The sequence below is a fragment of the Prinia subflava genome, chromosome 3 (assembly GCF_021018805.1).
Source record: "Prinia subflava isolate CZ2003 ecotype Zambia chromosome 3, Cam_Psub_1.2, whole genome shotgun sequence".
Lineage (NCBI taxonomy): Eukaryota > Metazoa > Chordata > Aves > Passeriformes > Cisticolidae > Prinia > Prinia subflava.
The window spans coordinates 98838331-98852479 of NC_086249.1; the positions used below are offsets into that span (position 1 = coordinate 98838331).

Consider the following 14149-nt stretch of genomic DNA (forward strand, 5'->3'; position numbering starts at 1 on the left):
GATCCCCCCAGTCTGCCGCGTGTCCTGCTCTGCTGGGGACGCCCTGCAGAGCTGAGAAAGAACTGAGATAATGGAGAATAAACAACCTTGGAAACATGCACTGGAAGGCTCAGCTTGTCGTCTCTACCTCTGGTGTGTAACACTTAGGGCAAAGAGAAGACGGAAAACCTTATTACCTCTGGGAACAGCAACCCAGAGGAGAATCTCAGGGGACAACAACCCTGAGAAGGGGGATCTTGTCTGTGTGCACAAATATCTGATGGGAGGGAGTAAGGAAGAAGGAGACTCTTCTCAGTGATGCTCAGTGAGACCACAAAATGCAGAGAGTACAAACTGAAATCCAGGAAATTCTATCTCACCATTAAGAGAAAAAAACAAACCAAAACCATGAGAGTGGCTAAAGACTGGAAAAGTCTGCCAAGGGAAGGTTATGGAGTCTCATCCTTGAAGCTACTAGAAAAATCAACTGGGCAACAGAGTTGATTCTTTGAAGAGGGGACGAGATGATCTCTGGAAGGTCTTTCCAACCTCAGGCATTCTTTGGTAATACATACCAACACACCTATGGGCCACCTGTCCACTTATCATCAGTAAGTACTTTATTACAGCATTCTCCCAGAAGTGCTATTTGAAAGAAAATTCAAGAATGAGTCTGTACCTAAAAATTTCATCTGAGATCCAAATAATGCCACTCCACTGCCAAGGACACATGGCAGAAAAGCAAAGGTTCTAGGAGCTAAGTATTTATCATATGCCTTTGAGGAACTGAGTCAGAGGGCACCAGACAGAAAAGCATGCACACTAGCATACAAATACAGAAGGGAGATTACAAAGACATGCATTCTGTATGTCTAAAAGCATCTTGTACCACTGACCTTTACTTACAACATCATTAATGAAATTATGTTACAAAATTAGAAGTCTTGTACAACATGTTTATTTTGTATTTGCAGCAGAATTTAATTAAATAATAGAAAAGTCTGTATTATTCTCTTAGAATGAAAGGTAGCTGTATTGCTAGCAAATGTGAAGTCACTAAATACATTAAATTATTCAGTGTATTTGGTTTTTATAATGCTTACTGAAGCAAGTAAATTTTTTTTTATCTACATGAATCATCATTGCCACTGCTACTCCAGTGTTTATTCCCTAAGGTGTATTTCCAAACAACACAGAACAGGAGAATGGCCATTAAATATATTGTGTTTACCAGCATTTGAAACCTGCTGATCACCAAAAGTAAAGCTCCAATTGTGATGATAAAAAAATACCATTGAACACTTCAAAACAAAGTTTATATAAGAAGTTCCTTCACTTCTCTTAAAGTAACTTTGGGTTTTTTTTTTCATTAATTTGTTCATTTTAATGTTTATGGAAAGACAAAAGAACTCAAATCAAAATACAGTATCCATTTTAATCTGCTCCGTAGAATTTTGGGTGTTTCCTCAGTACAACCAAGTGATTTGTTTTGTATCAGTATCCCCCAAATGTTTTAAATATGTAGGCATAGTTAAATAACCCTTCCTTGATAGCATTCATTAGGAGACGCAGAATACCACTAAATTTCTAATGAAAAAAAATCCAAATCCATTAGCATCTGACAGAACTGTAGCAACATTATTTGTGTAAACTAAAAAAATATTTAAGAAAAACTCACACTGCCAGTTTAGGAAACAAAACAAATTGCTTGCAGAATTGATTAGTGACAAAAGAACACTTTACCCAAGAGTGTGGCATTTTACAGATCTTTAAGAATAAAGAACAAGATGGATGCAGGGAAGTTGCAATTTAAATACCAACAAAGACCTGCCCTCCTCCCTCCCCTCAGAAAAATCCCAGAACAGACCCAGAGATGATGGAACTGGAAGAAAAAGAAAAAGATGACCCATGCCAGCTCTGCCATTACTATTCACAAAGAAGCAGCTCCCCAACATTGAAGGGTCCTTATCCTTTGTAGCACGAACTCAGGCTTCCCCAGCAACCAACATAATACAACAATGAATAATGGTTGACACATAATTTCATGCTATGTGTAAGACATAGCTGGGAAAGCATCCACATTTTTTCCTAGTAGCAGCAGTGACGTTAGAACTTAATTCCTGAATAAGAGATGCTCCAGCTGTCAGGGACCATCACAATGGCAGAAAGCCACAAGCACAGAAAAGAACAGAGTGATTAATGGGTTTGGACCGTCCTTGTTTTCAAAGCACTCCCAACTATCGGAGGTAAAATGCCAACATATTCTTAGGGCAGATGAATGCTGCAAAGCAGCATGCAAATATCAAGAACTCTAGTGTTTCCCAGCTCCCTGCTTTCCCATGTAATGTAAATGATATTGAAAGCAATTGACAGCTCGTGTTCTCCCAGGCATGCCAGCAGAATCCATGGATTTGACATTTGCCAGCAGTGCCTATTAAAGAGATGGATGGTTTGGGCACGTTTCCCAAGAGCAAAGGGAACGCTTTCCCCTGTGAGACACTGAGATCTGATGGACTATCAAAACAACTGCAACCAATCCATAATTGGGTTAGCGACTGCGTCTCAGTTCTATCATATTGTTATTAGAGGCTAAATTCCCTGACATTCTCTCTTCCTGAAGTTCCAGCCATGAATAATGTGAATAAATTTCCAAAGTTCATGAGTTTCCATTGCTTCCCAGTAGGAGAGGGAGAGGGAAGGGAGAACTGTAGAACATGGGAGGAAAGGATCTCAGCACACTTGTTTTATCAATGACACACCAACTTACCTACACCACTATGTGGGGATTTTAGTATACTTTGCTGCCCAGAGCATCATTTTCTTTGATCGTTTGTTTACTACTTATTTTCAAAAATAGTAAGTTAAATGTCATTTCAATCAAGATGGCAGAAAAATTTCTTTTCTGCTAAACTCTTTATATAATCATCAAATTAAAATATATAATAAAAATAATCAGAGAACAAATATATAAATGTGGCATGTTCACAGAGGGGTTTTTTTGTGAAATATGTGTCATAGATAAATATTTCTCCCATTTATTAAATACTTGCTCAAGACAGTCTTGGATTTTATGTTAACTTTTACTTCTGAATTCCTGTCAGTCCTATCTAAGGAAGAGTCATTTCTTCCTCTTTGGAGTCAAAGGAGCAAAAAGAAAGCATAAAGATTTTAAGCAATATTAGAAATTAACTGCAAATTCTCATTTAAAACAGTCATTAAAAGATCATTAATGCACTTTCATATGTTCCATTTTACGGAATCTGTGCAAACAGTAAATTATTGCATAAATGACAACCATATATCTTTTCAGTTTTCTTTTACAGTTACATTTAATACTGCTGTATTATAAAAAAAAGATTGCCTGTCGTCTTTCAAATCTTTTATGTAAAGCAGCCAAATCCAACATTATCTATTCTCCAGCTAACATTCACTCTGTTTTAAAGCAAAAAAGTTATTATTATTTAGGACTAAGTATGGGCTATGTGAATCAATCCTACTGATATTTTAGACCTGAATTTAGAAAAGTAAAATACTACAGAGCCTAATTAAAGTGTATTGGGTTTGTATGGCCAGGTTTTGGTAGTGGAAGGGGCTATAGGGGTGGCTTTGAGAAGCTGCTGGAAGGTTCCTCCACCTCCATCAGAACTCCAGCCAGCCCCAAGACAGATGTGCCACTGACCAAGGCTGGGCCAACTAGAAATGGGGGCAAGACCTTTGTGATAATATACTTACGAATTTTGAAAAGTTATAGCATGGATGCAATTGCAGCCAGAGAAGAGGAGAGTGAGAATAAGTGAGAGGAGCAGCTCTGCGGACAGCAAGGTCAGTGCAGAAGAAAGAGCAGGAGCTGCTCCAGGGCTGGAGCTGAGATTCCCCTGCAGCCCATGGTGCAGCCATGGTGGGGCAGCTCTGCCCTGCATCCCCTGGAGGGCACAGGGGGCAGAGATCACCTGCAGTCCCTGGAGGAGACCCAAAATGGAGCAGGGGATGCTGAGAGGGGGCTGTGAACCCCTGGGAGGCCTGTGCTGCAGCAGGGTCCTGGCAGGGACCTGCAGACCTGTGCAGAGAGGAGCCTACCCTGGAGCAGGTTTGCTGGCAGGACTTGTGACCCCATGGGTGACCCAGGCCGGAGCAGGCTGTGCCTGAAGGACTGACCCCGTGGCAGAGGGACCCACACTGCAGCAGTCTGGGCAGGAATGCTGCCCATAGGATGGACTTACATTGGAGGGGTTCATCAAGAACTGTGTCCCATGGAAGGGAGCCCATGGTGGAGCAGGGGAAGGATTCCTCTCCCTGAGCAGAAGCAGAAACGTGATGAGCTGACCACAACCCCCATTCCCTGTCTCCCTCCAATGCTGAGGGGAGAGGTAGAGCTAGGAAGGAGGGAGGGTTGAAGGGAAGGTGTTTTTAAGGTTGTATTTTAGTTCTCATTATCTTGCTTTGATTTTTTTAATAAATTTAATTAATATCTCTAATTCAAGCCTGTTTTGCCCATGAGGGTATTTGGTGAGTGTTCTCTCTTCAATTCTTAACTCAACTCATGAGCCTTTTATTATATTTTCCTTTTCCAGCTGCAGAGAGGAGTGACAGAGAGGCTTTGGTGGGTGCCTGACATCCAGCCAGGGTCAATCCCTGTGCACTCTTTTTCTCCTCAATACTCCTGCTTTGAAATATGCCTAGAATTAGTTCTGCTTAGAAGTTAAGGCTTTTTTTTCTAAGTAGATGTAGAAAACAATATTTTACCAACCTCTGAAAATCTTGACTTGCTTATTTTAATAAGAATATCCCAGAACACAGAATAGGAGTTAAAGTTCAAAAGTTTAGTTCACATCACTTTAAAGTACATATTATCACTTTGAAAATGGAAATATAAAGAGAGAACATCTGACTAATACATCTTCAGCAACTGATACTGTGAGATTTCACAGCCTATTAAACAGGCCAGGAACTTTTTCAAGACCAGTTAGCTTTTATAGGTGTTATAAAAGGTTATAGGTTTCATTGTTTTATTATTAAAGATCGAGAAGACCCTCAAATCTTGTCTTTCTAAAACACTCAGATTAACAAAGCAGTTTAAATTCATTAGATACACAGTTTGAAACCAATTGCTCAAATGCTTAGGTAATTGGTTGAATCGGGTTTGAAGTTTGAACACATTGCACAGGGCTCCCATGGGGGCTGGCAGGAATGAGGGGGAGATATGCAGAGAACAAGAAATTGCAGCTACATATTATTATAGAGTGCAATATCAAAGCACATAATGATACTAACAGTATTATCCAGACTTGGATAAATGTATCCAAGTCTGGATAAATTATCATGGACTTTATCAGAAGAATAAGGAAATGGTCAGGATTAGACAATTGGATGCTTACACAGACTTTTCTAAGTGAAGGAAAGAATTCTTCCTGGTTATGATAACCAGTATGAATAATATTACCACACTGACCAATGACACACATTTAATTCTATTCTTTCTGAGGCTGTGTTATTTCATCCAATTTTGCTCAGGTTTTATATCACCTGCTCCTAAAGCCCATCCACAACTCAACTGCGTGTCAGGAAATCCCATATCCATCAGCAAACTGCTGTTATGAGTTCTGTCCTTTAACAAATACTTTAGTTCTACACTTTAAAACCTAACAACAATTCTAAGATGATTTGACATTCTGGAGCATGAATTTTTTCACTCTCATGAGCAGGAATGGCTGTTAAGTCACTTAGATGACTTTTATTTGCTATCTTTTTAAAAAAATACATTCAGTTTGCCTTTAAATTGAGGATCATATTCTTTATTTCCTTTTAATGGCAAATATAGAAAAAATTATTACACAGGAAAATTTTTATTTCTCTCTAACAAGGTTTGAGAAGCTGCTAGTGCACCAAATAAAAAGTTATTAAATCTAAATATTGTGCCTGCTCAGAAGCTACCTTTCAGACTTGATCATAAGCTTAAGTTATCCTTTTCTTGTAATTACAGGAAACTTTAACACAGATTTATGAATCATACCCCACAGAATGATTAAATCCTAGAATTAAATAAAATTAATAAGAAATAGATTCTTGGCTGACAATCTATACAGAAAAATAAAAAATATTAACCCAGCGAGCAGCAATAACTTAAAGATCCATAACCCTTGCATCAAAATAATATAAAATTTAGTTTTATGTTCCGAAAATGCCTATTCTAAGCTGCAGGGTGGACTTATTTACCCCTCAAAATATTTGCTTTAGTGAAAATAGTAAATACAGGAATGACTTTAATCACAACAGTGCTTATCTTCTTCCTCTTGGATACACACTCTCATCCCATCCCTGGCAGAGCTGCAGAAGAGATGAGTTATGAGATCTTGAAACAAGACCTTAAGATGGACACTTAGATGAATTTTACCTTAGAGATCAAAGCTGATTTTTTTGTTTTGAATTGTTATTCAGTTGATAAAAAGAAATAAATGTCTATCTTCCATCTTCAGCTTTTTCAGAGGATTCTTGTGTTCCTTTACCCAACCCTTGTGAGTTGTGTCTTATATCCAGCTTGGTCAGTCTGGAACCTTCCCCCAGGTGAATTTGAATTGCACACATTACCTGTTTTCTTCGTGATCAATGAAGATCATTTCCCCTAAGAATGACACTGGCTTAGCTGATCTGAATTTGATCCGGCAAGTCAGCTCACTGATTGTGCCATCTGATGAAAGAATAATATCTTGGCCCTCTGGGAACTGCACAGAAAAAGGGCAAGTCTTGGTACCATCTGGAAGTTCAAGCTGAGGAAGTTTAACTGTAAATCGTGATTGCCTGTGTTAAACATAAACAGTAGGTGTTTGTGGTCACAGGATTGCAGTAATAAAGTTCATTCCTACATTCACACATTCACAAAATTCTTTCACAGCTGAATACAGAATAATAACTTCAGTTCTAAAGTGCAAATCAAGTGAAATAAATTTTAAAAATACAATTCTTCCATCATTTAGATGCTAGTTTGTTTCCTTTGCATGTATCTGAACATTTTATGCTGATCCACAATATCTGAACATCCAAATGAAATTTCTCCCAACTGGGCTACAAAAGGCGTAAAGTGCTTTCTGAAACTTAAAATTTCCATTAGTATTCATTAAACTGCACTATTGCACAAACAAGTTAAAGCAAATTATAAAAGGGAAAAGTTAAGGGGGAAATTTGTGAAGATGCTGAAGGTGCTTCAGTATGTAGTTATGCAGATAGAGGCTTCAGTTCAGCAGTCAGTCCAGGCCCATGTGGAATCCCTTCAGTTCCAAACACTGAGCTACTGACTACAAACCAATTGTTAAATCAGCACAACTCAGACAAGATAAGGCAATAATAATTTGAAGGTAATTTAATTAATTAATGACAAAAGTAAATCTTTGCTCTAATTCTAGTATTGAAATGATACCTACATAAGCATAGCAAAAAAATATTACTGCTCTTTACTAATTACAAAAAGAAAAGTTGAACTTTAAAAATTAGAATATTGCAATGCTAGGTTATACTACACTATACAAAGATTACAAAAAGCCTCTCTTTTAAATTCAAGTAACAGGATAAAATGAGTGATCCACAGACAAATAAAAACATATATATATATATATATATATATTATTGTAACAAGTTGCAGGACTAAAACATTTCTGTGGTCCTTTTCAATAAAACCTCACATAGAAAGAAGGAAAAAAAAGCCCTCCAAAAACTGAAACCCCACCAACTGTTCAAGTAGCTAAACCTCAAACCAGCGGCATAGAAAAAATGAAATAACAGAAAAAAATGTATGTTATCACAACATGAAAAACAGAAATAAAATTTAAACCCTTAGTATCTCACTAAACACAACAAAAATCCTGGTAAGTCTCTGCTTTTAATTTTTTTTCTCTCCATAGTAAATTTATATTTCTGATATAAATTCATAGAGCCAAGATATTAGAAGATAGACACTTCATGCAGCAGGAATGTTTGAGGACAAAACGTGCGCTTGTTGAATATTCAACAGTATTAATTACATTAATTTCCTCTTAAATATACAAATTCTTCTGCCGAGCAGAAAATTAATACTAACCTTCACAAAGAAATATTAATTTGCTTTTTCACAAGTGAATGAAACAAAGAATTATTCAGGATTTCTCTATCAAATTTACTTTGAGATTTTTACCTTATAAAATCCTTTGGAATGATGGTGAATACTGCCTCAGTTTCCACACCCAGAGGAACTGGCATCAGCATTAAAAAGGGGGGATGAAAATCCATTTTTGGTGACGTCAGCGTGCCAGACAATGTTAGTATATATTGTGATGGATTATTATTTAGACACAAGGATATTTCAGATGTAAATGTCCCAGGACAAGCTGTTGAGAAGTTATAAAATATATATATTACCATAAATACAGGAATGTAAAAGAGTTATAGTAAGAGGTTTGGGGTTGGAATTCTTCTTTGTTATTAAATTGTTTTCTTAAATTTAGTACTGCTTTATATCTCGAAATGTAGTTCAACACTACATAAATATTGTTTCAGAAGAGTATTTATTAAGAAAGCTCAGAACACTTCCCTGTAGCAAACTGGAAATTCACATTTTTTTAACTTATTAGAATTTTTTCTGAGTTCTAACTGCAATAAATTAATTTATTTCATTAATATTCCATTATATATAACATCAATACAACAGAAGAATTTTAAGAATTGCAGTCATACTTTGAATTACACTAATTGACACAGTAAATGCTTATTTTATAAAGGAGTAACTGTTGGAAGCATTTGACTGCCAAGACAAAGAAAAGCCTTTTAAGATGCAATTACAACACTCCAAAGATGGATCCAAAACATAGTGTGGCCAAGAAGCCTCACACAAGCCAGCAGAGGTTCTACCCTCCACTCAGAGCATCTCCCATTTCACAGAATCATTTAGCTTGGAGAAAATCTTTAAGATCATCAAGTCCAACTGCAAACCTAACATTGCCAAGTCCACCAAAAAAAAAAAAAGGGAAGGGATGACCAAATATCCTTCACAAGGTGCTCTCAACATGGCAGCTGGACAAGACAAGAGCAAAGATGAAGATTTCCTTGTGTTGTGTCCCTTCTCAGGCCACCTTGCTTCCTGCTGCAAGGCAGTTCTCTCTAGGATGGAAAACCACATTTCTTTTCACTGATACAGGAAACAGTACTTCCTTCCACAGCTGTTCCACTATAAAAATAACATTCCAAACCAAGCTGTGCTATTTACTCAACCTTCAGGCATTCTCACCTGCTGAAGAGCTGGTAAAATCAGCAATTTTGAGGGCAAAAGAATGAACAGCTCCTGGATTTAAAAATAAATCTGCAATGATGTGTTGTAAAACAACACAAAAAGTTTAATCTTTGAATTTTTGAGAACAAACATGTTTTCCTTTGATTCCCCTCAATTAGAATTCCCCTCAATATGGAAACAGCCTCACCTAATAATTAAGATAGCAAGAAGAAATTTTGTCTTTTAAGTGTCTGCATGAACACATACGTGTCATGGAACAAAATGCATGATGGGGTCTTCTGAGATTATCTCAGATTATTACTTTCACAGCCTGAGAAAGAGCTGTCACTGTTTACATACATAAGAAGAAAATCTAGTGTCTTCAAAGGACTTTGTCTTTTTCCCTTCCTGTAAGATTTTTTAGACTGTTGATGCATTATACTATAAAACCAGAAGAAGATCATATTAATATGTCTTCAATTCTTGAAAATATCTATTTTTAGAATACTTTTTTAACAGGTAGCATGATTTTACCACTGACAAAAGCTCTTTCACTTAATTAAACATTGCAGTTTATTACAGCATTTTGTTCTCTATCATAACTGCTGCAGCATATTTAAATAAATTACCCTAATGCACACTCAAAGTTCATTTTAAGGTTTGTTCAACCCCCACATACTACAACTTCACAGCACAAGTCTGTGAAAGTGATTAGCACCCCATATTCATTAACTAGGTTTCCTGTGTGGGTTTTGATGTACTCAATGCTCTCTTACAAGAGAGAGTAATGATATGCACAGAAGGTACAGCACAAATAGGCTATAAATCATGGGAAAATACTTAGAACATTGAATTAAGGGTAATTGATCTTTACAGTTATTTATGATTTTCTGTAAACAAAAGACATGGGAACACAGCAAAAATACAGATAACTTCAAATTACAGTAACTTATCAGTCATATTTATGTACATATATCTGAATTTGCACATACAATTTGCACCCAGTAATTCAAAATATTGGCTTTTATTTTTATGCTGTTCTCTGCTTCACAGTTTGCAACAAGCAACTCTAAGCAACACATGCAATTAAACACTGCTCTTGCATATTCACATTTACAGAACAATATTTAATGCAGTCTTCTCAATTTATCATACAGAGTCATGGCAAGAGTATTATAACTCTATTTTTCTTTATTTATATTCAACTGTTTCCAAGGCTTAATTGAGGTTAGAGATTTCATTGGTATGATAAAGAAAACCAGCAACATCTTTCTTTAGGACAGGGATGCTGGCTCAGCATCAGATCCAACTGACACAACTTTTCTTCCCTTTGACAATGCTGCAGCCCCAAAAGTCCTGCACTGAAACTGCCAACAGGATGAGGTTCTGTGGGCCTCAGCTGCATTTGCTGGTGGGATTTATCAGCTCAAATACAGTGTTACATCCTATGAATCTATGAATCTTGTATATCACTGTCTACTCTAAACACTTGGCTGGGAAAAAAGTAGAATCTTAATTTTCCTATTCTTCTATTCTTTTTCTGGAGTTATGTGGTTGATTACCACCTTCCTTCATTCTCCCAAGTTTTGTTAGAAATCTGTTTTATATATTTTTCTTCAGGACTGGCTGCCTGACCAGTCTACTCCAGAAAATATCATAGACAAGTGATTTTATATCTTCTTGAGGCAGGAAATTTCTATTCTTATCTAAATTATGGCTCTTTAGATAAAATTTCAAAAGCATTCCCAAGTACCCTTGGAAAGCTTTACTACCTAAGTCAGTCAACCTAAATGAACCTGAAGTAGCAGCTCTGAAAATGATACACCTATCTCAGTCCTTGATGCTTTATGTGTGAAAAACCTAATGCTTTCCACGTGCAAAGACTTTTCAAACAGTGCAATTTCAAAAACAGTGATTCCATGTTTTTTAGGTCTGCAGCTGTCTTATTTTCTCAGAACCAAAAAAACCCTTTAGTTGATCAAAGTAAGTACTACTGATTGATTCATCAGAAAACCCCACTTAAACACACCTATGCAAATGGTTAATCTATGGAAGAGTTCATAAAATTACTTACGAGGGCAGAAGGACACAGCAATACTGACTTCTCCTTCATGAAGGCATCCACATTTCAGACTAAATCTGAAAATACCATCTTCTATATTTTTGTCTACACCATCAAAATTCAATTTCCATCTCACAATCTCTCTTGAGAGAGTCTTCAGGACAAGGTTCTGTAAATATTTAGAGAAAAGGAGTGATGTTGAAAGAGGGAAAGAGCCAACACTGTGATACTTTTCACATAGCCCTCTCCTAAGCACCCTTTGTGCAAACACACCAGAGGGAAAGCAAGGCAGCACTAGAAAACAGTGAAGAACTCAGTTTATTGTATCTGTGGGGTGCAAAGGTGAGTATGCCTGTCTGCACAGACTCGATGCTTTCCAGTCACTTACCACATTCACAAAGAGAACATTTTCTTTCCAGAATGGAAAAACCTCATTTAAGTGAGGTAAATAGATCAAAGCATCACAGTGGGGGTGCTTAGCCAAACCGAACTGAGGACTTATTCCTGATTAAAATGAAGCACAGCAAGCACTGAACACATGGCTCACATCTAGACTTACAGGTGGAGATGTTGAAAATGGAAGAATTCAGAATAGATTTTCAAAACCCTTCTTTCAAATTCAGTAAGATGACAGTGGAAACAAAAAAATAAAATTAAATTCCTTTCTCTCAGAGTTACTCTCTCAGCTTTTGAAACATACTTACTAGGAAAATGCCTTGATTTTGTATTATCATTGTTTCCTCAATGCACTTGAAAAACCATTTCAAGTGTTTCCATGATTGCCAAAAATATTTTTTTCTAATTTCTACCCAAAGCCCTCAAGAAACAGAAACAATAAATTATGTTATGGTATGTTTTGCATTCATACAAATTACCTGTGTTGCAAATACTATATTTAGAGCCTTTTTCCCTATTAAGCCATAAGTCATGACAAGGAATTTTTGGGAGAGTGTCAGTGGGCACAGTCAGCACCATACAAGGCACTGGGACAGCAGTGTCACTGCATGGCCCATCAGGGCACAAATCAGCTCCATCCTGGCACCATCACTGTCTCATTTATTGGTATAGGCAGATGCAGAAAATCTTCAGAATTATTCTATTCATATCTGTTTCTTACACAATTCACAGTCAATTTCTCATAGTGCCCACAGTTTCATATTGTCAGACTTAGCACAAGCCCAATTTTATATTTTGGAAAAAATTTATAGTGCTTAAAACACAAACATGAAATAGAAAACTGAACAAAATGACAATGTGATTACCTGAGAATTCATACTCCCATCAGCAGTACTGGAAGGCATGTTACTCGAATGTTGTTCAAATTTAAATTCCATTGAAGAGAACTCCACTAGAGGTGGAAATACTATTGCAAAAAAGAATTTAAAATGTTTATACAGAATCATTTGACAAATATTTCCTCAAACTACCTTTGTAAAATCATTGTTTCTGTATGTGTTTAGGAAAAATGTTTTTCCCCTTTTTGTTGCTCCCATAGTATATCCATGATTACTGTGATTTACTTTGTCTTATTATGATTCTTTAGTCACATTAAAATTATTTAAAATTTATATCTACCAGACTTATAGCACCTCTCCCTCATAACACAAGAGCCACATGATCTTCCTTCTGCAGATGAATGCACTTACATTTCTGATAGTAACCATTAGACAAGACTTGGGAGATTTTATATAAAACACCATTTCTCTTAATTTCATAGAGCTGCAACAAAGAAATCATCCCATCACATGAAATTTTAAAGTGGGAGTTTGGAAAAACAGAGGTATGTGTTCCCACAGCCTCATCTTACTTCTTGGAAACAAGACTGGAAATGAACCTAGCAAGCACACAGGATCCTTTTATTAAAATTTCCACATCTGCTCCTTGCCCAGTGTTGATCAATTCTCTTCTCCCCCAAAAAACCCAAATAATTTCCTAATCATACATATTACATTATGTAAACAATAATATTATCTGTATTTCTCTAAATCATAGCACATAAACTCTATAAAGTAATATTGTTTTAAAGCAGGAACAGAATCTGCTGGAACCTTTCCATCAACACACAACTGTGTCACTCACAAAGTCCTCAGCTCTCAGAAACTGCCTGTACCAGGAGAACGCAGCACAACTGGAACTCTGTCAGGGAAGGGAGATTGTCTACCCAACCAAAAACACTGTGAGTTGGATTATTAAAACAAATGTCAGCTCCCATGACGCCATTACACTGACAGGACAAACTTTTCCTTTGTACCAGGCTTAGATTAGACTTGTGTCTTTTCCAGGGGTTTGTTTGAGATTTTCTCTTTCAGTGCTTTCTTACATACAGATAAACATTTTCCCACGGAAAATTCTTACAAAGTATTTAAGTAAGAGACTTGCTTTCCTTCCCCAGGTGCTGAAACAGTCCACAAACTTTGTTTTTTTTAAAAAAAATCAAAAAACTAGATTCCTGATGGATTGAAAACATATGGACTACACTGAAGTTAAAAGACTAGGCTGACTATGGCAAGATTAGGGTGATTCTTTCCTCAGGGTGAACAACCCTGAGTACAAACAGCAAATATAAGACATTGGTTTAAGTACCAACCACACTGTCCTGAGCAGTCTGAATCCCAGTCAATCACAAAAACTATCCCAGGAAAATAAAAGTTGTAAAAGCAGAAAACAAATTTGCCATAAAGCATCCAGCAGTGAGAATTATGCATAGTTGTCAAATCAAAACTTAGAACTTGTAAGATACATCTTACTCAGTTTTTGCTGTTAATGTGATAACCTGAAACTATTTAATAACAGACATAATATTTAAGTTGTCAGAATGTAATCAAATCATCAAGTTCTTTTTTTGATAGTAAAAATAATGTGGCTATTTGCTTGCA

At 36.6% G+C, this 14149-nt stretch overlaps 2 protein-coding genes across 3 annotated transcripts in view; one reads left to right on the forward strand and one right to left on the reverse strand.

Annotated features, from left to right (window-relative positions):
- PRRG1 (proline rich and Gla domain 1) overlaps window positions 1-14149 on the forward strand; it is a 531308-nt gene that overhangs the window by 412418 nt on the left and 104741 nt on the right. The gene's annotated exons all lie outside the window — the stretch shown is intronic.
- The window catches only part of CFAP47 (cilia and flagella associated protein 47), a 270139-nt gene that overhangs the window by 221370 nt on the left and 34620 nt on the right, over window positions 1-14149 (reverse strand). For both annotated transcript variants that reach the window (XM_063393003.1, XM_063393002.1), the window contains exons 23-26: window positions 12536-12636; window positions 11286-11442; window positions 8141-8333; window positions 6565-6774 (exon numbers count right to left, since the gene is read on the reverse strand). In XM_063393003.1, coding sequence (XP_063249073.1) covers window positions 6565-6774; window positions 8141-8333; window positions 11286-11442; window positions 12536-12636 — 661 coding nt within the window. The remainder of the gene's footprint in view (window positions 1-6564; window positions 6775-8140; window positions 8334-11285; window positions 11443-12535; window positions 12637-14149) is intronic.